The 27,608-nt window shown below is 43.4% G+C and overlaps 2 protein-coding genes across 7 annotated transcripts; one reads left to right on the forward strand and one right to left on the reverse strand.

The window, feature by feature from the left end:
• Positions 1 to 126: 126 nt before the first annotated feature.
• LOC110489104 (RUN and FYVE domain-containing protein 1) lies at positions 127 to 17,706 on the reverse strand. Of its 6 annotated transcripts, XM_036943271.1 has the most exons (16): positions 17,354 to 17,706; positions 14,506 to 14,679; positions 14,065 to 14,284; positions 13,737 to 13,922; positions 13,449 to 13,584; positions 4,869 to 4,970; positions 4,642 to 4,758; positions 4,324 to 4,491; positions 4,111 to 4,208; positions 3,632 to 3,751; positions 3,422 to 3,551; positions 3,241 to 3,335; positions 2,186 to 2,234; positions 1,882 to 1,959; positions 825 to 1,002; positions 127 to 786 (listed from the first exon to the last, which is right to left on the reverse strand). In XM_036943271.1, exons 1-15 carry the CDS (start codon positions 17,676 to 17,678, stop codon positions 856 to 858), a joined length of 2,145 nt encoding a protein of 714 aa, XP_036799166.1. In that variant the 5' UTR covers positions 17,679 to 17,706; the 3' UTR covers positions 127 to 786; positions 825 to 855. The 6 variants fall into 6 exon arrangements, with proteins under 6 accessions (XP_036799166.1, XP_036799168.1, XP_036799165.1 ...); XM_036943273.1 differs by having other exon boundaries at positions 127 to 1,002; positions 13,737 to 13,817; XM_036943270.1 differs by having other exon boundaries at positions 127 to 1,002.
• Positions 17,677 to 27,142, forward strand: LOC110487775 (proheparin-binding EGF-like growth factor). Its single transcript, XM_036943278.1, has 7 exons — positions 17,677 to 17,795; positions 21,407 to 21,483; positions 22,323 to 22,559; positions 24,267 to 24,459; positions 24,621 to 24,779; positions 25,190 to 25,278; positions 25,489 to 27,142. The coding sequence occupies exons 2-6, from the start codon at positions 21,441 to 21,443 to the stop codon at positions 25,260 to 25,262; spliced, it is 705 nt and encodes a 234-aa protein (XP_036799173.1). The 5' UTR covers positions 17,677 to 17,795; positions 21,407 to 21,440; the 3' UTR covers positions 25,263 to 25,278; positions 25,489 to 27,142.
• The last annotated feature ends 466 nt before the right edge of the window (positions 27,143 to 27,608 follow it).

Raw genomic sequence — 27,608 nt, forward strand, 5'->3', positions numbered from 1 at the left:
ACAGTCAAGAAGAAACTCATTCAGATAAGTTTTTATTAAATATCTTGATAGAAAACGTTGCTCAAACCCCCCCCCCCACCCCCCCAATGACTGGCCCGAAAATGGCTGTTAGTATACATAAAACTCATTATATACATTCTGAAATTACACATCAAGATACTAAGAAGATTCCTTTGTGTCACGAAGTGAAACTTTCACATGATTCTATCTATATAAATCAGCTCCAAGACCTTTTCAAAGCTAAATGAAAAACTTCTGCTCTAAATTACTGTAATAAAGTCAATCAACGTTGCTTTTCTTGAAATAGTTCATCTAACATTTCCCCACAATTGAGATATTGTTGCATAGTCGGTCATTCATATTACAACAAACACTGATGTTCCAATACCCTGTGGCTCCCTTCAATGTGGCATCTTAGAGAATATATATCTATATATATATATATATATAGTATAACTGGGAATGGAGTTTGTTCGTAACAATGAACAATTAGCCCCGTTGACCCACTATTGTTTATTGATCTTATTTAGTGATATCCCTCCAGGTGAGTTTAAAAGAGAGAAGGCAGTATTAGTCCAAGAGGAGGGTAGAACCCTCTACAGTTCAAAAGTCAACCGTGCCCAAAGATCCTGAATTTCAGGTAAGTGGCGAAACAACTTCATAGCTCACACCAAATCTCCTGCTCAAATTGGATTAAAATGTGTTCTCAATGACCAAGAGTACTGTGGGCTTTGAGCACAGCCTAGAGAGAAGAAAGATTGAGTGTCTGCTTGTGTGTGTCAAGAGGAGTGTGTGTGTATGAGGGTCTACTTGTGTGTGTCAAGGAGTGTGTGTATGAGGGTCTACTTTTGTATGTCAAGAGGAGGTAGAAGAGGTGCTCCTCTGCAGCAGTAGGGAGTGGCAGATGTCACAGACCCGTACAGGTCGAGGGTAGGAGGGCAGGGCCAACTCATTACTAGAACAACTGTTACAGTAGATATCTCCACAGTTCCTACAGTGGTGCTGCAGAGAGGGAGAGAAAACACAAATGTCCAAGTATAACTATTTGTAACACTTGTGGCAAATGAGAGCGTTTCAAACAAAGGCATTTATAGACTGAACAAAAATGTTAAAAACGCAACATGTAAAGTGTTGGTTTCATGAGCTGAAAAACATCCCAGAAATGTTCCAAACACACTAAAAGCTTACACTTAAATGTTATGCACAAATGTGTTTACATCCCTGTTGTGAGCATTTCTCTTTTGCCAAGATAATCCATCCACCTGACAGGAGTGGCAAATCAAGAAACATGATCATTACACAGGTGCACCTTGTACCGGGGACAAGAAAAGGCCACAGAAATGTGCAGTTGTCTAAAGTTAAGGGCACGTGCAATTAGTATGCTTGACTGCAGGAATGTCCACCCGAGCTGTTGGCAGAAAATTCAATGTTCATTTATCTACCTTAAGCAACCACTAATGTCATTTTAGGGAATTTGGCAGTACGTCTAACCGGCCTCACAACCGCAGACCACATGTAACCACGCCAGCCCAGGACCTCCACATCTGGCTTCACCTGTGGGATTGTCTGAGACCAGACACCCGGACAGCTGATGAAACTGAGGAGTATTGCTGTCTGAAATAAAGTCCTTTTGTGGGGAATAACTCATTCTGATTGGGTGGGCCTATTCCCTCCAGGTTCCACCCGTGGCTACACCCCTACCCAGTCATGTGAACGCCATAGATTAGGGCCTCATTTATTTATTTCAATTGACTGATTTCCTTATATGAACTAACTGTAACTCAGTAAAATTGTTGTCATGTTTATTTTTGTTCAGTATAAATCTTTCTTTACATCTGCCACAGACCATAGTCCACAACTGATGGATGGACAGAGCTTTACCTTTCTGCGAGCGATAGAGAACTCCTTCTGACAGTGTTTACACTGTGTAGCCTCGTCGTCTTTCAGCCAGGCTTGGCCCTGATGGACACGGACAGAAAACAATGCTCAATCACAAATTATTACAGAAATTAGTAAGCGTGTGTGTCGTGTAGGTTGGGGTCATAGACTTCTCCTTGTACCTGAAGGACCCTATGACTAGCGGTGAATTTCTATGTCTCGTCTGTTCTTCCCTAGTAAACTCCATAGAGACTTGGTATAACGGTGGGCTAGGGGAAGTGTTAATGTAGGACAGGGAACCCCTTACCTTCAGGGCTTTGTTGACCTCTTTGAAATCCTCCATCTTCAGTTTAGACCTATGAGAGAGTCACACAAAGATAAAACAGATGGAACAAAGGAAGTAAATGAAGAGGGATGTTAAGAGGATTAGGAGTGGGCCTAGTACAGTACTCACTGGCTGAGGTTTAAGCCCATTTCTTGTAAGGCCACCTAGTCCAGTACTCACTGGCTGAGGTGTAGGCCCATCTCCTGTAAGAGAGTACGGTATTCACTGGCTGAGGTGTAGGCCCTACTCCTGTAAGGCCGCCTAGTGCGGAACTCACTGGCTGAGGTTTAAGCCCATTTCTTGTAAGCCCGTCTAGTACAGTCCTCACTGGCTGAGGTTTAAGCCCGCCTAGTACGGTACTCACTGGCTGAGGTGTAGGCCAATCTCCTGTAAGGCTGTCTAGTACAGTACTCACTGGCTGAGGTGTAGGTCCATCTCCTGCAAGCCCGTCTAGTACAGTACAGTACTCACTGGCTGAGGTGTAGGCCCATCTCCTGTAAGGCCGTCTAGTACAGTACTCACTGGCTGAGGTGTAGGCCCATCTCCTGTAAGGCCGTCTAGTACAGTACTCACTGGCTGAGGTGTAGGCCCATCTCCTGTAAGCCCGTCTAGTTCAGTACTCACTGGCTGAGGTGTAGGCCCATCTCCTGTAAGCCCGTCTAGTACAGTACTCACTGGCTGAGGTGTAGGTCCATCTCCTGCAAGCCCGTCTAGTACAGTACAGTACTCACTGGCTGAGGTGTAGGCCCATCTCCTGTAAGGCCGTACAGTACAGTACTCACTGGCTGAGGTGTAGGCCCATCTCCTGTAAGCCCGTCTAGTACAGTACTCACTGGCTGGGGTGTAGGCCCATTTCTTGTAAGGCCGCCTAGTACAGTACTCACTGGCTGAGGTGTAGGCCCATCTCCTGTAAGGCCGTACAGTACAGTACTCACTGGCTGAGGTGTAGGCCCATCTCATGTAAGGCCGTCTAGTACAGTACTCACTGGCTGAGGTGTTGGCCCATCTCCTGTAAGGCCGTCTAGTACAGTACTCACTGGCTGAGGTGTAGGCCCATCTCCTGTAAGGCCGTCTCCTGCTCCTGACAGGTCAGCTGGAGCTGCTTCTTCTCCTGATGAACTTCCTGCAGCTCCTAGAAACCCACAGAAACCAGCTCAGAAGAAAAACGTGAGGTAGACTTCTCTTCTCTCTCTCTGAGTGTGTGAGAGAGACACTGACCGTGTGTAGCCCCTGTATCTGTTGTAGTTGGGTGCGTAGCTCGGTGCTGTTGTCCTGTTCTCTCTGTAGAGCTCTCTGAATGGCCTGTCTCTGCTCCTTCTCACTGCGCAGATCACTCTCCAGACCCAGCCTAGAGAGACAGGGGAGAGTGGATCACAACATGTGTGTGTGTGTGTGTGTGTGTGTGTGTGTGTGTGTGTCCATACGTACCTCAGTGTGTCCAGGTCAGACAGCTGTTTCTGTAGGGAGTCTACTCTGCCCTCCAACTCGGTCCTCATGTCTCTCTCGGTCTGGTCACTCTGTCTTCGATCACGCTCAGAGTTCTGCAGTCTGAAAATACATGGGCTACAGTTAGTTTTCAATCATGTTAAAACACAGAAACCATTACGGACACGACTCTGCACCACACACACACACACACACACACACACACACACACACACACACACACAGAGTCTTGTACAACTGACCTTGTGGGGGGACACAATTCAGTCCCATTCAAAATCTTATTTTCTCTAACCCTAAAACTAACCCTAGTTCATTATCCCAAACCTAATTCTAACCTTTACACTAAACCCCCTAGAAGTAGCATTTGACATTGTGGTGACTAACAAAATGTCCCCAGTTGGTCAAATGTAGTATGTTTACTATTCTTGTGGGGACTTCTGGTTAAACACGTCCACACAAACCTCTGCTCCATCTCTTTAATGGTGGTCTCCATCTGGTTCATCTTCTCCTCCAGTTGTCCTTCTTCCTCCTCCTTCCTCTGGGCCTCACGCTCACAGTCCTACACACACACACACACTCTCTGTCAAGAGGTGTTGCTGCGTAAGTGAGAGTGTGTGTGTCATGTTTGCGTGAGCTTGTGTGTGTGTGTGTGTATTTCTGTCCGTGTGTGTTACCTGTGTCTTATGGAACATCTGCAGGTTGAGGGTTTTGACCTGGTCTAGTTGTTGTCGGAGGGCTTGCAGTGTGTCCTGTTTCTCATGCGTGTCTTTCTCCAGCAGCCTCATGGCCATCTCCATCTCCTGCTTTAGTCCTACCTGCAGCTTCAGCTCCCTCTCCAACTCCTACACACAGGAATTAAAGGTACAGGAACACACACACACCTATTGTAGAGGCAGTATAACACATGCTAGTTAGGATCTCAAAGAAATGTAGAGATAGTTGTTTATCTTGCTGTTTCTCTCTCTCTCTCTCACACACACACACACACACACCTGTCTGATGCGTTTCTCCTCCTGGTACTGTTTCCACACCACACTGTACATCTCATCCAGGCCCTGTCGTGTCTGTCTGTATGTCTCCAGCTCTACTGCACTGTCCTCCAGGGTCGCCTAGGAAGTCACACAGGACGTGAAATACCATATCTTCATATTGTCTGACTTAGATGACAGTCGTACAGACTGAAAACGGTTGCAGATGCATAGGAAGTGAGTGTCCTGACCTCCTCTTTCTTCTGACTGCTCTGGACGATGGTCTCATTCTCATGTCTTAGTGTTTCCTGTTCCTCCCGTAAAGAGTTAATCCTGTCTGTCGCTGCCGTCAGCTGTAGGGTTATAACACATCCATAAGCACTATGTAGGGTTGGAACACATCCATAAGCACTATGTAGGGTTATAACACCCCCATAAGCACTAGGGTTAGAACACATCCATAAGCCCTATAGGTATAACAAAACCATAAGCACTATGTAGGGTTAGTTTTTCCCCCTTGTGATTAATCTCATTGTCTGGAAGTGTTAAAATACACAGAAAACATCTAAACAGATCATCTATACAGCTAAAATCTACAATGCCATGTAAAAACAAGTTGACATTGAGGTTAAAGTGTGCTTTTCTCAATTGACCTACTTTTGCTAACTTACACAAAATGAAGACGTCAATATTCTTGTAAAGTTTAGCAATTAACTTGATAAATCTTTTATTTTTATTGACAGCCCTAGACAATAGGGTTATAACTAGGTATGTGAATCTTTCCATGTATTTACAAACATGGGCTCAGATACGTTTTAGTTGGAAATGAGTCGGTGCGATTCGTTTTGATTAGAGCAACGAATCAATGCGATCCGATGCACTAACATTTGTTGCCAAAACACATTACTTTTCCATTAAAATTGTAATCTGCTGCTGAAGGATCTCATGAGCTAGGCCCCTGAGCTGGATCTGCCTGAACGGAGTTGTGTGGGTGCTAGCAAGTGATGGATACTGACCAAAAACAAACGCAACATGTAAAGTGTTGGTCCCATGTTTCACAATTTGAAATAAAACATACAAGAAATATTCCATATGCACAAAGGTTATTTCTCAAATTTTGTGCACAAATGTGTTTACATCCCTGTTAGTGATCATTTCCAAGATAATCCATCCACCGGACAGGTGTGGCATATCAAAAAGCTGATTAAAACAGTATGATCATTACATAGGTGCACCTTATGCTGGGGGTAATAAAAGGCCACTCTAGAATGTGCAGTTGTCACACAACACAATGCCACAGATGTCTCAAGTTGAGGGAGAGTGCAATTGGCATGTTGACTGCAGGAATGTCCACCAGAGCTGTTGGCAGAATTCAACGTTCATTTCTCTACCATATGTCATTTTAGAGAACTTGACAGTACATTCAACCGGCCTCACAACAGCAGACCACGTGTAACTACGCCAGCCCATGAACTCCACATCTGGTTTCTTAACCTGCGTGATCGAGTCCAGCCACCCGGCTCAGCTGATGAAACTGTGGGTTTGTACAACAGAAGAATTTCTACACAAACGGTCAGAAACCGTCTCAAGGAAGCTCATCTGCGTGCTCGTCGTCCTCACCAGGGTCTTGACCTGACTGCAGTTCGGCGTCATAACCAACTTCAGTGTGCAAATGCTCACCTTCCATGGCCACTTGCACACTGGAGAAGAGAAGTGTGTTTTTCACAGATGAATCCCCAGTTTCAACTGTTCCGGGCAGATGGCAGACAGCATGTATGGCGTTGTGTGGGCGAGCGGTTTGCTGATGTCAATGTTGTAAACTGAGTGCCCCATGGTGGCGGTGGGGTTAGGGTATGGGCAGGCATAAACTACAGACAACAAACATAATTGCATTTTATCAATGGCAATTTGAATGTACAGAGGTACCGTGACGGGATCCTGAGGCCCATCGTCGTGCCATTCATCCGCCACCATCACCTCATGTTTCAGCATAATGCACAGCCCCATGTCGCAATAATCTGGAAGCTTCCATGGCCTGCACACTCACCAGACATGTCCCCGTTCTTCCATGGCCTGCACACTCACCAGACATGTCCCCGTTCTTCCATGGCCTGCACACTCACCAGACATGTCCCCGTTCTTCCATGGCCTGCACACTCACCAGACATGTCCCCGTTCTTCCATGGCCTGCACACTCACCAGACATGTCCCCGTTCTTCCATGGCCTGCACACTCACGAGACATGTCCCCGTTCTTCCATGGCCTGCACACTCACCAGACATGTCCCCGTTCTTCCATGGCCTGCACACTCACCAGACATGTCCCCGTTCTTCCATGGCCTGCACACTCACCAGACATGTCCCCGTTCTTCCATGGCCTGCACACTCACCAGACATGTCCCCGTTCTTCCATGGCCTGCACACTCACCAGACATGTCCCCGTTCTTCCATGGCCTGCACACTCACCAGACATCACCGTCTTTGGATTTAAGCTGTCAATGTAAATAGTTTGAGTAGCCATTTGATTAACTGTGTTCAGTAGTCTTATGGCTGGGGGTAGAAGCTGTTAAGAAGCCTCTTGGACCATCAAGGCTGTCATTGTTGTCGGTGATCAGGCATACTACTGTTGTGTTGTCAGCAAACTTAATGAGGGTGTTGGACTCTTGCTTAGCCACACAGTCGAGGAGGAACAGGGAGCACAGAAGGGGACTAAACACTGGGGCCCCTCAGGGGTGCGTGCTAAGAGTGAGTGTGGCAGATATGTTGTTGCCACCCTTACCACCTGGGGACGGCCCGTCAGGAAGTCCAGGATCCAGTTGTGTTTAGTCCCAGGGTCCTTAGCTTAGTGATGAGCTTTGTGGGCACTATGGTATTGAACGCTGAGCTGTAGTCAATGAACTGCATTTTCACATAGGTGTTCCTTTTGTCCAGGTGGGAAAGGGCCGTGTGGATTGACATTGCGTCATCTGTGGCCAGCCTTTCAAAGCACTTCATGGCTACCGACGTGAGGCATTTAGGCAGGTTACCTTCGCTTTCTTGGGCACAGGGTCTATGGTGGTCTGATTGAAACATGTAGGTATTATATATATATATATATATATAGTCAGGGAGAGGTTGAACATGTCAGTGAAGACATTAAAAAAAATATGTACTAACCCCTCCACCACCCCCACCCTCTTCGGAGTGAAGACATTTGCCAGATGTTCCGCGCATGCTCAGAGTACACTTCCTGTTAATCCGTCTGGCTCCGCTGAATGTTGACCTGTTTAAAAGTCTTGTTCACATTGGCTACGGAGAACGTGATCATACAGTCGTCCGGAATAGCTGGTGCTCTCATGCATGCTTCAGTGTTGCTTGCCTCGAAGTGAGCATAAAAGGCATTTAGCTCATTTGGTAGGCCCACGTCACTGGGCAGCTCTTTGTAGTCCGTAATAGTTTGCAGGCCCTGCCACATCCAACAAGCGTCAGAGCCGGCCGGTGTAGTATGATTCAATCTTAGTCCTGTATTGACGCTTTGCCTCTTCTGAGGGTATAGCAGGACTTCTTATAAGTGTACGGATTAGTGCCCCGCTCCTTGAAAGCGGCAGCTCTAGCCTTTAGCTCGGTGCAGATGTTGCTTGTAATCCATGGCTTCTGTTTGGGATATGTACGTACAGTCACTGCGGGGACAACGTCATCAATGCACTTATTAATGAAGCCAGTGACTGAGGTGGTGTACTCCTCAATGCCATTGGACAACTCGGAGTGAGCTTCTCTTCTTCTCCCGCGTCGACCATGCAGTGCGGGTAGCAAAAGTGATTGCTGTCCTAGTTATTAAACTATTAAAGTTACCCTGTATATATACCCATATATACTGATTGTTTAAAGCAAAACTACCAAAACTATTGCTGATAATAATCCAAAATATAATGTAATGCAGTCTATGGCCAGATCAGAGTCATGTCTCCAGTAGTATTTTAAGGTAATTTCCATGAGCACCAACATGTGAAGCTCATAGGAACATTAAAACAAAATTGGGTGTCAAATGAAAGGTAAGAGTCTATATTTTAGAGTAATTAAGGCAAAGAATTATAATATATACAGTTGAAGTCGGAAGTTTACATACACTTAGGTTGGAATCATTAAAACTCGTTTTTCAACCACTCCACAAATTTCTTGTTAACAAACTATAGTTTTGGCAAGTCGGTTAGGACATCTACTTTGTGCACGACACAAGTCATTTTTCCAACAATTGTTTACAGACAGATTATTTCACTTATAATAATTCAATGTATCACAATTCCTGTGGGTCAAACGTTTACATACACTAAGTTGACTGTGCCTTTAAACAGCTTGGAAAATTCCAGAAAATGATGTCATGGCTTTAGAAGCTTCTGCTAGGCTAATTGACATTATTTGAGTCAATTGGAGGTGTACCTGTGGTCTGATGAAACAAAATTAGAACTGTTTGACCATAATGACCATCGTTATGTTTGGAGGAAAAAGGGGGAGACTTGCAAGCAGAAGAAAACCATCCCAACCATGAAGCACGAGGGTGGCAGCATCATGTTGTGGGGGTGCATTGCTGCAGAAGGGACTGGTGCACTTCACAAAATTATGTGGATATATTGAAGCAACATCTCAAGACATCAGTCAGGAAGTTAAAGCTTGGTCGCAAATGGGTCTTCCAAATGGACAATGCATACTTCCAAAGTTGTGTGGAGGATCTTCTGTTTTACACTGCCCTGGTGTGGAGGATCGTCTGTTTTACACTGTCCTGGTGTGGAGGACCTTCTGTTTTACACTGTCCTGGTGTGGAGGACCTTCTGTTTTACACTGCCCTGGTGTGGAGGACCTTCTGTTTACACTGCCCTGGTGTGGAGGACCTTCTGTTGTACACTGTCCTGGTGTGGAGGATCTTCTGTTTTACACTGCCCTGGTGTGGAGGATCGTCTGTTTTACACTGCCCTGGTGTGGAGGATCGTCTGTTTTACACTGCCCTGGTGTGGAGGATCGTCTGTTTTACACTGCCCTGGTGTGGAGGATCGTCTGTTTTACACTGCCCTGGTGTGGAGGACCTTCTGTTTTACACTGCCCTGGTGTGGAGGACCTTCTGTTTTACACTGCCCTGGTGTGGAAGACCTTCTGTTTTACACTGCCCTGGTGTGGAAGACCTGTTTTACACTGCCCTGGTGTGGAGGATCGTCTGTTTTACACTGCCCTGGTGTGGAGGACCTGTTTTACACTGTCCTGGTGTGGAGGACCTTCTGTTTTACACTGCCCTGGTGTGGAGGACCTTCTGTTTTACACTGCCCTGTCTTGTGTAGTGCACTGGAACAGTGAGATAGTGGTCCTGACAGAGGCTGGTCCACCTGTCTGATGTGATGGCCAGCTTTGGCACGTCCTTCAGCTCAGTCATCACATTGGCCTTTTCTACACCACACCAGGTAGGAATAAATGTCACTGCGGTAACTCCTGGAGGGAGGGGTAAATTTGGGGTTGAGTGCCTTGCTCATCTCCCTACATTCAAAAAAGAATATGTTTGTGTTGATTTATCATTATTGAATTATTGTGTTGTGTATTGTATTGTGGAGTGATGGGACTAACATAACCCTTTTATACTACTGTATCCTAAAAATGAATACAACTCAATATACATTGGGGCAAAAAAGTATTTAGTCAGCCACCAATTGTGCAAGTTCTCCCATTTAAAAAGATGAGAGGCCTGTAATTTATCATAGGTACACTTCAAATATGACAGACAAAATTAGGAAAAAATATCCAGAAAATCATATTGTAGGATTTTTAATGAATTGATTTGCAAATGATGGTGGAAAATAAATATTTGGTCACCTACAAACAAGCAAGATTTCTGGCTCTCACAGACCTTCTTTAAGAGGCTTCTCTGTCCTCCACTCGTTACCTGTATTAATGGCACCTGTTTGAACTTGTTATCAGTATAAAAGACACCTGTCCACAACCTCAAACAGTCACACTCCAAACTCCACTATGGCAAAGACCAAAGAGCTGTCAAAGGACACCAGAAACAATATTGTAGACCTGCACCAGGCTGGGAAGACTGAATCTGCAATAGGTAAGCAGCTTGGTTTGAAGAAATCAACTGTGGGAGCAATTATTTAGGAAATGGAAGACATACAAGACCACTGATAATCTCCCTCGATCTGGGGCTCCACGCAAGATCTCACCCCGTGGGGTCAAAATGATCACAAGAACGGTGAGCAAAAATCCCCAGAACCCAGAACCACACGGGGGGACCTAGTGAATGACCTGCAGAGAGCTGGGACCAGAGCCGCCAGGGACTGGCGAATTCTGAATTCTGCAGTGCCAGACGTGTCCAGGCCCGTCTGAAGTTTGCTAGAGAGCATTTGGATGATCCAGAAGAAGATTGGGAGAATGTCATATGGTCAGATGAAACCAAAATATAACTTTTTGGTAAAAACTCAACTCGTCGTGTTTGGAGGACAAAGAATGCTGAGTTGCATCCAAAGAACACCATACCTACTGTGAAGCATGGGGGTGGAAACATGCTTTGGGGCTGTTTTTCTGCAAAGGGACCAGGACAACTGATCCGTGTAAAGGAAAGAATGGGGCCATGTACCGTGAGATTTTGAGTGAAAACCTCCTTCCATCAGCAAGGGCATTGAAGATGAAACGTGGCTGGGTCTTTCAGCATGACAATGATCCCAAACACACCGCCCGGGCAACGAAGTTGCTTCGTAAGAAGCATTTCAAGGTCCTGGAGTGGCCTAGCCAGTCTCCAGATCTCAACCCCATAGAAAAACTTTGGAGGGAGTTGAAAGTCCGTGTTGCCCAGCAACAGCCCCAAAACATCACTGCTCTAGAGGAGATCTGCATGGAGGAATGGGCCAAAATACCAGCAACAGTGTGTGAAAACCTAGTGAAGGCTTACAGAAAACATTTGACCTCTGTCATTGCCAACAAAGGGTATATAACAAAGTATTGAGATAAATATTTGGTCAATAACAAAAGTTTATTTTCCACCATAATTTGCAAATAAATTAATAAAAAAATCCTACAATGTGATTTTCTGGATTTTTTTTCTTCTCATTTTGTCTGTCATAGTTGAAGTGTACCTATGATGAAAATAACAGGCCTCATCTTTTTAAGTGGGAGAACTTGCACAATTGGTGGCTGACTAAATACTTTTTTGCCCCACTGTATACTGACAGAGTGTTACCTAAAGCCCTTGGACTCCACTGTTGCAAAGGGGTGTAGGCCTTTCACTATGAACTTGATCACGGCTAGGTGTCACTCATTCACCCTCTCCTTAGTCATCCTCCCGCTAGCTGCTAGCGTGAAGGGGCTTGGGCTTGTCTTTGGCTTGGACCAGTGGTATTAGAGGGAGGAGTGGGTTGGTTCATTGTAGCTGCAACTTTAACAAAAAAGTTGCAAGATCTTTAAATGGGTGATTGAATTTCTGAACGCACCCATAGCTAAACAATCAGCTGGCTAATGGTTCCTTTTGATCATGAACCCATGTTCTCATAATCTAGTTAACTCCGTGTATGGGATCTAGGCTGCTAGCATATATTTATTTAACTAGGAAAGTCAGTTAAGAACAAATTCTTATTTACAATGACGGCCTACCAAAAGGCCTCCTGCGGAGACGGGGGCTGGGATTAAAAATTAAATATAATATAGGACAACACACACACATCACAACAAGAAAGACAACATACCTAACGTAGATCGGGCAACGAGCGATGAACTACGAGCTAGACAGTCGAACTGCATTTCTCTGCATTTCTCTGCCTGTACATTATGCACTTACCATACATGTTTGGACAGATTTCTCGTGTTTCCGCCCTTACAAGAAAAAGTATTGTTGCACTTGTGGCAACGAGCATTGTCAGCATCGACTCTGGTGAAGTGTAACAAACACTTTTAAACATTTTGTTCTCTCCTCCATCGTCACTAATTAAGAGCAGGGTCTTTCGTGTGTGTGTGTGTGTGCTGCAGCATCAGAGAGATCTCAAATTAGAAACGTTTTATGAGATCAAATGTGCAAGATAATGTTTATGTAGCAATAATAAATAGGAAATGTATTTTCTTAATTTCTCCAGTACCGAAAGCAGAACTGATAACATCGGAGCTTATCGATACTACAGTCTTTCATAATTTAGCCCCGGGGCCCGATACCCATCCCTACTAATTAGTGACCTTAATTCATCAATCAAGGAAAAGGGAGGAGCGAAAATTTGCAGACACTCTGCCTTCTGTGGAATGAGTGACACCTGTGCCATTAATTGTTTTTGGGATAAAAACATTGAATTTCACCTTACTGCTTTTAGCCCATAGAAACACATCGAATAATAGCTTCATACATGGATAAACAGATTTTTTTGAACATGTCTTTAACCCCTTAGTTTAGGCACTAAACTATCTCCATATATACACACACTTCCATTCATTTTTTAACTGGTATCTGGCCAACTTCAGACTAGCCTTGTGGGGGTTGTGGGCATCCTAGAACAAAACGTATGTGTTTGTGAGAGACTCACCTTTCCACAGAGGGGTCCTATTAGTGTGTAGCCCAAACTGTTGGGACGTTACAGACAGAAGTTGGCAGATCGGCTGTACCGACTTCAGACGACTACCAATATGCTTGTGGAGGTTGTAGGGCAAAACGGAGTTTCTTCTTTCCATAGACGGGGTAGTAGTTATACAGGCAAAACAATTTGGACGCAAAGACGTGTTTGTGAGAAGAACGATTTTAGGGATGCCTTATGGTCTGCAGTGAATTGAGATGCATCCCAAATAGATATCTCTAACTTAATAAATCACTACAACACATTCAGAAGCTCCTCTGACCTCCTCAATGAGCTTGCTGTTGGTCTTCTCTATGGAGTCCATCTTGGCCTGCAGGTCAGTGACAGTGCAGCTCAGGTGTCTGTTCAGCTCCTCGATGTAGTGCTTCTGGTCCAATATGGCCGTCAACTTAGCATCACTGACAGAGAGAGAGAGAGCGAGAGAGGAGTGTGGTTTATGTTGATGGTTTATCTTTGTATCACTGAGAAAGAGAAGCGAGAGGAAAGGAAAATAGGACAAAACAAAGACTGGAGTGTGTTTGATGTGAGGGAGGAAAGACACCGTACTTACTCCTTAGTGGTCTCAGTGGTCATAGGGTCCTTCAGGTACAAGGAGAAGTCTATGACCCCCACCTGGGAGTCCAGGTCCTCTCCTTTGATACAGAGGTTAGCATCAATGACGTTTAGCCCCACCAGCATCCCTCCTATCACTGTCCCCTCCTCCTCCATCATCAACGCTCCTGGATCGTAGAACTCACTGTAGGAGGAAGGAGGCAGAGAGATTTCCTAAGATAGATATAATAACTACTGTAAACATGAATAGACTCAAAATGCTTAGCGGTATTACATGTTTATTACACAAATTCAGTTCTAGCAACAGAGCCTTGCGCTGTACTCACCCTAGGATGTCCTTACGGTCCAGCAGGGCTTTCAGGTAGTCAGACAATTTCTTCTGCATCAGGGCCAGATGTAGCCAGGCCCGAGCCCGACCCAACCCAGTCTTTATCCCTGGCAGGTCTCTGGCACTGGTGGTAATATCAGTAGAATCAGGACACAGCTTCTGAACCAGCTCCAGAGGACCCCAAATAGACTTATTCTGATTGATGAATGACTTCTTCACTACATAGGGAAAGAGAAAGATAGAAGAAAGGAGAATGTTTAGGTAGTGTTCAAAGGCTGAAAACTAGTGCCGCAAGAACGCTACAGCAGTCGGTTGTGAAGGCTTTCACTCCAGCACTGCAGTAACAAAACTGACTGAGCTCATCAAGTCCGCAACACACCTAGTAGCGCTCCAGACTGAGGGTTGTCCTGTCACCCCTGTTCTAGAGCAAGTCTCTCACCTTTCAGTCCATGTTTGAGGCACTGCTCCAGAACCACAAAGAACTGCTGCAGAGGTGGGTAGTCAGAGTCCAGGGTTCTGCCCAGACTCAGAGAAGACTGGATCAGACCCTTAATACTCAGCTTCATCATACTGAACAGGTTGGAGCGCTCCACAGCCATATGGTCCTTCACTGCTACAGACAGAGAGAGAACGAGAGAGAGAGAAATTGCTCAATGTAATTGAAGAATCCATAGAATCTAACCCCTTCTGAGAAAATTGGAAATCTCTCAAACAACACGAAGAGTTATCTTTCCAAAATGGAGATGTATGGATAAACCACTACTCCAATCTGTTTGTTATAGAGCCAAAGAACAAACAGTAAAAAAATATACATGATCAAATATAAATCCTTGAATCAACTATTAAAGACTACCAGAACCCACTGGATTCTCCAATTACCTGGAATGAACGAAAAGACAAAATACAAACCCTCCAACCCAAAAAGGCCTGTGGGGTTGATGGTATCCTAAATTAAATATACAGACGACAAATTCCAATTGGCTATACTTAAACTCTAACATTATCCTCAACTATGGCATCTTCCCCGATATTTGTAACCAAGGACTGATCACCCCAATCCACAAAAGTGGAGACAAATTTGACCCCAATAACTACCGTGGGATGTGTGTCAACAGCAACCTTGGGAAATCCTCTGCATTATCATTAACAGCAGACTCGTACATTTCCTCAATGAAAACAATGTACTGAGCAGATGTCAAATTGTCCTTTTACCAAATTACTATATGACAGACCATGTATTCACCATGTACACCCTAATTGACAAACAAACCAAAACAAAGGCAAAGTCTTCTCATGATTTGCTGATTTCAAAAAGCTTTTGACTCAATTTGGCAAGAGGGTCTGCTATACAAATTGATGGAAAGGGGTGTTGGGGGTAAAACATACAATGTTATAAAATCCATGTACACAAACAACAAGTGTGCGGTTAAAATTGGCAAAAAAAAACATTTCTTCCCACAGGGCCGTGGGGAGAGACAGGGATGCAGCTTAAGCCCCACCCTCTTCAACATCTATATCAACAAATTGGTGAGGGCACTACATCAGTCTGCAGCACCCGGCCTCACCCTACTAGAATCTGAAGTCAAATGTCTACTGTTTGCTGATGATCTGGTGCTTCTATCCCCTACCAAGGAGGACCTACAGCAGCACCTAGATCTACTGCACAGATTCTGCCAGATCTGGGCCCTGACAGTGAATCTCAGTAAGACCAAAATAATGGTGTTCTACAAAAGGTCCAGTCGCCAGGGCCACAAATACAAATTCCATCTAGACACCATTGCCCTAGATCACACAACAAATTATACATACCTCGGTCTAAACATCAGCGCCACAGGTAACTTCCACAAAGCTGTGAACGATCTGAGATACAAGGCAAGAAGGGACTTCTATGCCATCAAAAGGAACATAAAATTCAACATACCAATTAGGATCTGGCTAAAAGTACTTGAATCAGTTATAGAACCCATTGCCCTTTATGCTTGAGGTCTGGGGTCCGCTCACCAGCCAAGAATTCACAAAATGGGACAAACACCAAATTGAGACTCTGCATGCAGAATTTGACAAAAATATCCTCCGTGTACAACGTAGAACACCAAATAATGCATGCAGAGCAGAATTAGGCTGATACCCTCTAATTATCAAAATCCAGAAAAGAGCCATTAAATTCTACAACCACCTAAAAGGAAGCGATTCCTAAACCTTCCATAACAAAGCCAATTACCTTGAGAGAGATGAACCTGGAGAAGAGTCCCCTAAGCAAGCTGGTCCTGGGGCTCTGTTCACAAACACAAACAGACCCCACAGAGCCCCAGGACAGCAACACAATTAGACCCAACCAAATCACGAGAAAACAAAAAGATAATTACTTAACACATTGGAAAGAATTTATAAATATAAAAAAAGAGCAAACTAGAATTATATTTGTCCCTAAACAGAGAGTACACAGTGACAGAATACATGACCACTGTGACTGACCCAACATTAAGGAAAGCTTTGACCATGTACAGACTCAGTGAGCATAACCTTGCTATTGAGAAAGGCCGTCGTAGGCAGACCTGGCTCTCAAGAGAAGACAGGCTATGTGCTCACTGCCCACAAAATGAGGTGGAAACTGAGCTGCACTTCCTAACCTCCTGCCAAATGTATGACCATAGAGACACATATTTCCCTCAGATTACACAGATCCACAAAGAATTTAAAAAACAATCTACTGGGTGAAATACCACAGTGTTCCATCACAGCAGCAAGATCTGTGACCTGTTGCCACAAGAAAAAGGGCAACCAGTGAAGAACACACACCATTGTAAATACAACCCATATTTATGCTTATTTTATTATTTTGTACTTTAACTATTTGCACATCATTACAACACTATATATGAACATAATGACATTTGAAATGTCTTTATTCTTTTGGAACTTTTTAGTGTATTACTGTTAATTTTGTATTGTTTATTTCACTTGCTTTGGCAATGTCAACATATGTTTCCCATGACAATAAAGACCTTACATTGAAATGTGGAGATAAAATAGGCGGGAAGAGATCATAATCTGAGTTTCTGTGCAAAAGTAATTTTTTTTAAACCACTAAAACATGACCACGGTTAAATATAGACCGTTAGTCTAGATTTATGTTGCTTAAGCATGCCATTCTAATTTCCTCGCCAGGCAGGAGTCATGTGCTGTGTTGACAGCAGAGATGCAGAAGAGGGAAGTAGTTCAGCACGTAACTCCCTAGTAAGTTTATATGCTTCCATATGGGCGTGAAATACAATAACCTTACGTGCCTGGTAGGTATTGGTTGGTGTCATTCTCGGTAGACTTTTGTTTAGTCGGACTGGTAGGAGAGCTAGCGGCAGATCCCGACGATGTTGCGTTTCTCAAAACTGCACCGTAGCTGACCCCACTGCTGATCGTCTCGGTCGCCTTCCGTGCCAGCGACAGGATCGGTGTTGACCAATTGCTCTCGGTCACCGGTTTGTCTATTGGCGCCTCTTCATCGCTACTAATGCCAACCGGGTGGCTGTCTGGAAGAACTTCCAAAACTTTGGGTTCCTCTTTGACGTCGCTTTCTTCAACAACTGTGTTTGTTTCCCTTACCTCGTCGGCCATTTTTTTTTATTAAAAAAAAAACAAAAACTAATAGAACATGTGACTGCAGGCCAGAGCAATCGTCTATGATGCCTGCGAGAAGTCCAAAGTAATCGAGTTATGATTTTCAGTGATTCAGTAAGTGTTCTTGGATTCGTTTCACGTCGTTTAAAGTGTTTTCTTTCTATATAAATAGTCAAAATAATATGTTACGACATTTTTAAGCGAAGCTAACTATTGGGGACAACAGACAATGTTTATGAGGTTATAGATGTGTATCCATTTCAAGCCACTAGATGTCCCTATTGATATTGTCCCGTGTCCTTCAGGTGTGTATCCATTGCGTATGAAGGTATATGATGAAACTGAGGTTACAGACCTAGAGCTGCATTCAGATCAGTAGCTTTTGGTTGACAACATATTATTATAGATTTAAACCAGTTTAAAACATGTTTAGCTGGTTTCCAGGTTATAGATTAAGTCTAGTCCTGGACTAAGTGGATCTTTCAATCGGAAATCTCCATTGAATCTCCATGGTTTTTAGTCCATGACCAGACATATTAAACTGTGCCCTATTATTAAACTGACCCTGAATGTAATAATTTGCAATATTTTTCTATTAATGTAGTCACAGGTCAAACGCTAACTTTTCACAAGTCCTTTATTCACATTCATTCAAATGATACAGAAAGAGGCACAATGTGATCAGCGATATGATGTGACACAATGCACTTTTATGTTATTTTTTTCAACTAAAATGCAGTCAACAAAATTAGACACATTTTTATTTTGCCTACATTCGTTTGTTGTAACTTTATAACCCATGTATATGGCTTAAACCACTCTATAAGTACAGTTGAAGTCGGAAGTTTACATACACTTAGGTTGGAGTCATTAAAAGTTGTTTTTCAACCACTCCACAAATGTATCATTAACAAACTATAGTTTTGGCAAGTTGGTTAGGACATCTACTCTGTGCATGACACAAGTAATTGTTCCAACAATTGTTTACAGACAGATTATTTCACTTATAATTCACTGTATCACAGTTACAGTGGGTCAGAAATTTACATACACTAAGTTGACTGTGCCTTTAAACAGGTTGGAAAATTCCATAAAATGACAGGCTAATTGACATCTTTTGAGTCAATTGGAGGTGTACCTGTGGATGTATTTCAAGGTCAGTGCCTCTTTGCTTGACATCATGGGAAAATCAAAAGAAATCAGCCAATACCTCAGAAAAATAATTGTAGACCTCCAAAAGTCTGGTTCATCCTTGGGAGAAATGTCCAAATGCCTGAAGGTACCACGTTCATCTGTACAAACAATAGTACACAAGTATAACCACCATGGGACGGCGCAGCTGTCATACCATACAGGAAGGAGACACGTTCTGTCTCCTAGAGATGAACGTACTTTGGTGCAAAAAGTGCAAAACAATCCCAGAACAACAGCAAAGGACCTTGTGAAGATGCTGGAGGAAACAGGTACAAAATTATCTATGTCCACATAGATGTCCTTCTACTCGTCCCGACTCTGTCCACATATTGACATAACCTGAAAGGCCGCTCAGCAAGGAAGAAGCCACTGCTCCAAAACCCCAAATGGGTCTTCCAAATGGACAATGACCCCAAGCATACTTCCAAAGTTGTAGCAAAATGACTTAAGAACAACAAAGTCAAGGTATTGGAGTGGCTATCACAAAGCCCTGACCTCAATCCTATAGAAAATGTGTGGGCAGAACTGAAAAAGCATGTTGCGAGCAAGGTGGCCTACAAACCTGACTCAGTAACACCAGCTCTGTTAGGAGGAATGGGCCAAAATTCACCCAACTTATTGTGGGAAGCTTGTAGAAGGCTACCTGAAACGTTTGACCCAAGTTAAACAATTTAAAGGCAATGCTACCAAATACTAATTGAGTGTATGTAAACTTCTGACCCACTGGGAATGTGATGAAATAAATAAAAGCTGAAATAAATCATTCTCTCTACTATTATTCTGACATTTCACATTCTTAAAATAAATGGTGATCCTAACTGACCTAAAACAGGGAATTTTTACGAGGATTAAATGTCAGGAATTGTGAAAAACTGAGTTTAAATGTACAGTATTTGGCTAAGGTGTATGTAAACTTCCGACTTCAACTGTACAAACCATTATAATTAGGTGTATAGCATATAAACATGTTGTGATAATTACATTGAGAAAAAATACTAATGCAACATTGACCAGCATCCCAAACATCCTCAATGGATGACATGTCTGGTGAGTATGCAGGCCATGGAAGAACTGGGACATTTTCAGCCTCCAGGAATTGTGTACAGATCCTTGCGACATGGGGCTGTGCATTATCATGCTGAAACATGTTGTGATGGGGGCGGATGAACGGCACAACAATGGGCCTCAGGGTCTTGTCACGGTATTTCTATGCATTCACATTGCCATAGATAAAATGCAATTTTGTTTGTTGTCCGTACCATATGCCTGCCCATATTATAACTCCACCCTCACCATGGGGCCCTCTGTTCACAACGTTGACATCAGCAAACCGCTCGCCCACATGCCACCATCTGCCCGGTACAGTTGAAATCGGGATTCACCCGCGAAGAGCACACTTTTACAGCATGCCAGTGGCCATTGAAGGTGAGCAGTTTCCCACTGAAGTTAGTTACGATGTCGAACTGCAGTCAGGTCAAGACCCTGGTGAGGACGACGAGCACGCAGATGAGCTTCCCTGAGACGGTTTCTGACCGTTTGTGCAGAAATTATTTGGTTGTGCAAACCCACAGTTTCATCAGCTGTCTGGGTGACTGGTCTCAGTTGATCCCACAGGTTTGAAGTCAGATGTGGGGGTGCTGGGCTGGCGTGGGTACACGTGGTCTGCGGTTGTGAGGCCGGTTGGACGTACTGCCAAATTCAATTCTCTGGTAAATTCCTGCAGTCAGCATGCCAATTGCATGCTCCATCAAAACTTAAGACATCTGTGGAGTTGTATGACAACACTGCACATTTTTGAGTGGCCTTTTATTGTCCCCCAGCACAAGGTGCACCTGTGTTTTTAAATTTTATCATACCTTTATTTAACTAGGTAAGTCAGTTAAGAACAAATTCTTATTTTCAATGACAGCCTAGGAACAGTGGGTTAACTGCCTGTTCAGGAGCAGAACGACAGATTTGTACCTTGTCAGCTTGGGGATTTGAACTTGCAACCTTTCGGTTACTAGTCCAACACTCCAACACTCTAACATAACTATGCTGTTTAATCTGGTTCTTGATATGCCACACCTGTCCGGTGGATGGATTCTTTTGGCAAAGGAGAAATGCTCACTAACAAGGATGTAAAGACAATTGTGAACAAACATTACAGAGAAATAATATATGTGTGCATATGGAACATTTCTGGGATATTATGTTTCAGCTCATAAATCATGGGACCAACACTTTACATGTTGCGTTTATATTTTTGTTCAGTGTAGATTACAGTAGCCTGCCTACCTACTGTCGAGGCGTGGTCGAGCCAGTCTATATAAATCGTGACGCCTTTAGTCTGGCGCTCCTTCTACTCGTCCCGACTCTGCCACGGCTGTGTTTGTGTGCGCCACCGTAAACCGCTACCCGAGACGCGCCCGGCATCTTGAATAAGAAAGTCCCACTAAGAAAAGGCATAGGCCTACTAGGAACGTTTTAAGAGTAGCAATATCGAGTACGTGGACAATATATAGGAAAACGACATACAGTGATTTTTGCAGAATTACAGTTGGTGGTGATTTGAAGTTCAGAGACATGAGGATTCTACGAGTTGCGCTCCTGCTCGTCCATGCCTTTGGTAAGTATCAAGTTACACTTTTATATCTCAAGTCAGATGACATAGTTCCTTTTCTGTAGCGTTTATACTTTAACACTTGATTAACTATTGGTGGTACTAGTTTCTCCTAGACTTGATTCCTCCTAAGTGGTCTATTTCGTATTCATAAGAGACAGGTCTTGGAGTTACACTTGTTGACTGTACAAGAGTGTGAACTTTTCAAGCATGACCTTCTGAGCATGTCTCATAAACTTTTAAAAGAGGAGTTAATGATTTTCATAAGGTGTAGGCCAGCCTATGCTATTCAAGAACGAAGTGTGGTCATCTTTCTATTTTAAAACATGCTTTATGTAACTGGATATACTTATTTTTAACTCATATTCTTGTACATTAGGTAACTGTCTGTCTATGCAACATTTTGTGTACCATAGCCAAGCAGGATTATAGTCTCCCCTGTACAGAATACTGCACATGCATGATGTTTTGGGTGCCTCACAGTTCTTGGAGCTGAAATGCAACTATCCAGTTGTATAGGCTCACCCGAAGGGGTCATGGGGCCTCATGCACGGCTCTTAGTCTAGAGTCATGTTTAAACTTACCCACTCAAACCCCTCTATTTTCTTTGCACCTGAATTAATTACTGTGTTGGAAAGTAAAGCTTGTGTTCTCAGTGAGCAAAACTGCTTGAAAATACCCAGTTTCAACCAGTTTTGCTTTTGAAAATACCCAGTTTCAACCAGTTTTGTTCACTTGGTTAACTCCTCACAGTGTCAGTCAGAATCTAGAGTACATCTCTAAACCACAGACTACTGAATGGTGTAGCATCGATAATGATAACATGTTAACCTTGTGTTTTCCAGTGGCCTCGAGGTTGGTGAGCGGAGCTGTGGTGGACAGGTATGAGAGTGAGAGCCCACCGCAGCACACAGCATTTATCAACCTGTTGGATGTCCTGAGCGACAGAAGGATGGAGGGAGGGAGGGAGAAGAGTCATCACGGCGTGGAGGGTCCAGTGTTGGAGGATGAGGAGTACTATGATTACTACCATGAAGATGAAGAAGATGCCTCAGGGGAATATGAGGTGGAATTACCTCGAGGTATTTAGTAACTCGCTGTGATTTATGTTTGTTTATTGCTCTGTTGTAAAACATCATCCTGTTGTTTATAGGTTCTGGAATCCTGACTGACACATGTATTAGAATACCCTTTATGATTTATTACACTGTTATTCATGAGTTTATCTGGCAGGTTGTCAGTCAGTTCCATTTTAACACCTGTTGCTATGTAACCTCTAGTTAAATTGACTGTATGGACCAGGTAGCCTAGTGGTTAGAGCATAGGGCCAGTAACCGAAAGGTTGCTGGTTCAATTATCTGAGCCGACAAGGTGAAAAATCTGCCGGCGTGCCCTTGAGCAAGGCACTTAACCTTCATTTGCTCCAGGGGCGCCATACTACTATGGCTGACCCTGTAAAACAACACATTTCACCTATCCGGTGTATGTGACAGTAAAAATGTGTTCTATGATGTGTGTTACATGTTACAGGCTACATCTGTGGATTCAGTTGTCTGTGTTCTATGAGGTGTGTCGGCTAGATGCGTGGATTCAGTTGTCTGTGTTCTATGAGGTGTGTTGGCTAGATCCGTGGATTCAGTTGTCTGTGTTCTATGAGGTGTGTTGGCTAGATCCGTGGATTCAGTTGTCTGTGTTCTATGAGGTGTGTTGGCTAGATCCGTGGATTCAGTTGTCTGTGTTCTATGAGGTGTGTCGGCTAGATTCGTGGATTCAGTTGTCTGTGTTCTTTGAGGTGTGTTGGCTAGATGCGTGGATTCAGTTGTCTGTGTTCTATGAGGTGTGTTGGCTAGATCCGTGGATTCAGTTGTCTGTGTTCTATGAGGTGTGTTGGCTAGATCCGTGGATTCAGTTGTATGTGTTCTTTGAGGTGTGTTGGCTAGATCCGTGGATTCAGTTGTCTGTGTTCTTTGAGGTGTGTTGGCTAGATCCGTGGATTCAGTTGTCTGTGTTCTATGAGGTGTGTTGGCTAGATCCGTGGATTCAGTTGTCTGTGTTCTATGAGGTGTGTTGGCTAGATGTGTGGATTCAGTTGTCTGTGTTCTATGAGGTGTGTTGGCTAGATCCGTGGATTCAGTTGTCTGTGTTCTATGAGGTGTGTTGGCTAGATCCGTGGATTCAGTTGTCTGTGTTCTATGAGGTGTGTTGGCTAGATCCGTGGATTCAGTTGTCTGTGTTCTTTGAGGTGTGTTGGCTAGATCCGTGGATTCAGTTGTCTGTGTTCTATGAGGTGTGTTGGCTAGATCCGTGGATTCAGTTGTCTGTGTTCTATGAGGTGTGTTGGCTAGATCCGTGGATTCAGTTGTCTGTGTTCTATGAGGTGTGTTGGCTAGATCCGTGGATTCAGTTGTCTGTGTTCTATGAGGTGTGTTGGCTAGATCCGTGGATTCAGTTGTCTGTGTTCTATGAGGTGTGTTGGCTAGATCCGTGGATTCAGTTGTCTGTGTTCTTTGAGGTGTGTTGGCTAGATCCGTGGATTCAGTTGTCTGTGTTCTTTGAGGTGTGTTGGCTAGATCCGTGGATTCAGTTGTCTGTGTTCTATGAGGTGTGTTGGCTAGATGTGTGGATTAATTTGTCTGTTTTCTTTGAGGTGTGTTGGCTAGATCCGTGGATTCAGTTGTCTGTGTTCTTTGAGGTGTGTTGGCTAGATCCATGGATTCAGTTGTCTGTGTTCTATGAGGTGTGTTGGCTAGATCCGTGGATTAATTTGTCTGTTTTCTTTTCTTTTTTAGTTGCATTGTCGACTAAACCTAAAGACCCATCGGCCATCTTGGAAGCTGAGAGGAGTGAGGGGAAGAGGAGGAGAGGAAAGGGGAGGAAGAAGGGAAAGGGAAAGAAGAGGAACCCTTGTCTGAAGAAGTATAAGGACTTCTGTATCCATGGCAGCTGTCATTACCTGAGGGACATCAAAGCTCCGTCATGCATGTAAGAAACCTCTCTGTCTGTCTGTCTGTCTGTCTGTCTGTCTGTCTGTCTGTCTGTCTGTCTGTCTGTCTGTCTGTCTGTCTGTCTCCAGAGGAACAAAATGCCTGTTGTACTGTATGTTACATGAGTACCATCTCACCCCTCTCCCTCTCCTTGTGCAGATGTCGTCCCAGCTACTCTGGGGAGCGGTGTCACCTGTTCACGCTGGCTTCAGAAGGGAGGGACGTGGGAGGATACAGCCGGACCACAGCTCTGGCTGTGGTGGCAGTGGTGTTGTCCTCTGTCTGTCTCACCATCATAGGCCTGCTGCTGGTGCTCAGGTCAGTACTACAGCCTTAACACACACACACACACACACACACACACACACACACACACACACACACACACACACACACACACACACACACCACTTACCCACTTTTTTTTACCACCAGTACAGCTGTAAGACACGTTACACAATGCATTATGCAGCAGCTGGAGATTGATACAGTCAGTATTGGCACTGTATTGTGGAAATGGGCCAACAGGAAATGAATAGTACACAACCTAATTGAATGTAGAGGAATGGGAAATGAGGCTATAACAAACATGACAGGGTAGATCAGCATGGTTATAGTTTAGCGCTATTGTTCTCACCTGACAACAATAATTATTGTAACCACAGGTGCTGTTGTTGTTCCAAAACAGTTCCAGGATCCACAGGTCTTAACCCTGTTGTTTTCTCCAGGTTTCACAAGAGAGGAGCGTACGACGTAGAGCATGAGGAGAAGGTCAAACTGGGATCAGCACCCAACCATTGAAGAGCTGGAGAGAAGGGTGAGTTACCAAGGAAACACCAAACTCCTCTCTTTTCAAGTCCTGAACTGAAATGTTAGTTCCCCTTCTAAATTGATAGGAGTTAGACAGAAAGTAAAATGTCATCATAACATTACAGTATGATTGTGAAAGATTAGTCTGGGTTTTGTTTTCACACGGTCTGAGTGTTGAAAGAAACTTGATTGCTTATTGTGTCTCCTTTTTTTTCAGGACAGGATAGGGAAATTCTACCTCAAAATAGAAAAGAAGAAGTGAAAAAAGGCCAAGAGAGAACGCAGCGAGACCTGGAAGGTATGGCAGAGGGGGACTGGATGGCCGTGACCTGGACACATAGCCCCAACCCATCTCACTGATGAACAGATGTGATTGGGTAGCTTGATTCTGCGGTAAGCCCTGCAACCTATCAGGAGAGAGCCTGGCTAAAACTGGAACTCCGATTGGCTGGGAGAAAAGACTGGCGTGATGATGACAATATGGAAGCTGAGATGAAGAGAAGGAACATTTCTGGGCCCGTATCCACAAAGTGTCTCGAGGAAGGAGAGCTGATCTTGGATGAATTTTGCCTTTAGATCATTGTGAATAACATTATATTGACAGGCCCTATATCAGCACACTCCTATCAGAGATGCTTTGTGGAAACGTCCCTGGATCAGTGCTGCTTCTTGGCTATGTTAAAAAGACTACCAGGAGTCTCAGCCTAAAAGGACACCCTCTTCTCTTCATCTGCCAGAAACAGAGAGAACCATGGTCTTTCTTCAACAGGAGCGTTTTTACCAATCAGCATTTTGTATTTTCCTTCATTCTTTGTCGTTTTCTAGTGTACTGTAAAACTGTTATTTATACCATATATTTGTCTTTTAATTTATTTATTGATGTGATGTTGCTATATTTATGCAGATATTTAACTCCTTCCAACCAAAGATGCACTTCCAGTTTGTAAAGGTTATCTATAAGGTCATCCTTGTGTTTTTATATTTAAATGTTAAATCATATTTATTGATGAAAATGAAGATAAAATGAAGATAAAATGTACAGTATATTTGGAGAAATTTGAACGTAAGCGTTGGTCTCATAGATGTACCTGATTGCTGACTTTGAAATCAGCACTCTGTGTACAGGCTGCTGAGAACACACACCACTGTGATTAGTTGGTTGCTTGATTGATTGATTCAATAAACAACAGTGTGTTGTACTATACCAATGTACCCCTGACAGGTCTCCCTGTGTGTACCATTATGACGTGGTTGCATTGGTCTTCTGTGTTTGACTCTGTGAAGAAGACATACAAAACATCCAGACATAGAAGTGAATTGAATAGAATTTACTCTATTCTAGAATCCCAAAATATAGAATCTAGGAAATATTCTAGAATGTTTAATCTAGAATCCAGTTTAAATATTTCTGTATTACAATCAGGATGTGGAATAGATCCAATGCAAACTCTGGTGCCTTGTTGAGTCCAGTCATTGTAGCGAGTGTTGGAAAATAGAAACATACACAAGTGGTGTAGTTTTTATTGTCTTTGAGAAATTAGTAGGACATAAATCTCCAAAAAATGTTATCTCCAATTCCTGTTATTTATTTATGTTACCATGCCAGTTGTGTTGTCTTGTTTTAGCATGGTGGGTGTGGTTAGGGATATACTATAGTTACTATAATAGGGATATTTACTGTACTGTAATATACACTGAGATCCATGCCAAGATCATGATGAAATGTGAATTCATTCAAGTGTTCAGCCTTTTTAAAAACGAATAACCCTCCTCTAGAAAAACATCCTGGACACAACCTGCAGTTTCAAAGTGATTTCTAGTCAAAAAAAATGTTTTTCTTCTCAGAAAATAAAGTATTTTTTCCTCTGAAACCCCGAAGTCATTGTATTATGCGTTATCTGTGTTACGAAGGCTGCATTTACACAGACAGAACAATTCTGATTTTTTTTCTCCCACTAATTGGTCCTTTGACCAATCAGATCAGATTTTTTGCCAATAATTGGGCTGCATGTATAAAAGCTGTAATAACTCATATCCTGTATCCTGTTGCTATCTATACACTGATGAGTGTTTTAACCTCAGAATCATGATGCTATAAAGTTACCTCTAGACACTAATCTAATGTCAGTTTAGGGTCTGTTGTTTTGGATTTGAAGGAAGGCATCTTAATCAATATTCAAGATCTGAGGTAGTTAAAATATATATATATTTTACCTCAAGTTGCTCCTATCTGTTATTATAAGTTAACAACATTTATATACTAATGGTCTAGGCTTCAACTTGATAGTTAAGGTCACCATTATTATAGCTATCTGGTTAACTTCCTGTATTGAGTGT

This window comes from Oncorhynchus mykiss, chromosome 14 (assembly GCF_013265735.2).
Source record: "Oncorhynchus mykiss isolate Arlee chromosome 14, USDA_OmykA_1.1, whole genome shotgun sequence".
NCBI lineage: Eukaryota > Metazoa > Chordata > Actinopteri > Salmoniformes > Salmonidae > Oncorhynchus > Oncorhynchus mykiss.

Excerpts from the sequence above, each read along its gene's own strand:
- LOC110489104 (XM_036943271.1), bottom strand. The coding sequence starts at position 17,678 with ATGGCCGACGAGGTAAGGGAAACAAACACAGTTGTTGAAGAAAGCGAC. Across the intron at positions 14,680-17,353 it reads CACCAACCAATACCTACCAG|CAGTGAAGGACCATATGGCT; the intron begins GCACGTAAGGTT and ends CTCTGTCTGTAG. Across the intron at positions 4,971-13,448 it reads ACAGCAAGCTCATTGAGGAG|CTGACGGCAGCGACAGACAG; the intron begins GTCAGAGGAGCT and ends ATAACCCTACAG.
- LOC110487775 (XM_036943278.1), top strand. The coding sequence starts at position 21,441 with ATGAGGATTCTACGAGTTGCGCTCCTGCTCGTCCATGCCTTTG. Across the intron at positions 22,560-24,266 it reads TGAGGTGGAATTACCTCGAG|TTGCATTGTCGACTAAACCT; the intron begins GTATTTAGTAAC and ends TTTCTTTTTTAG. Across the intron at positions 24,460-24,620 it reads ATCAAAGCTCCGTCATGCAT|ATGTCGTCCCAGCTACTCTG; the intron begins GTAAGAAACCTC and ends CTCCTTGTGCAG.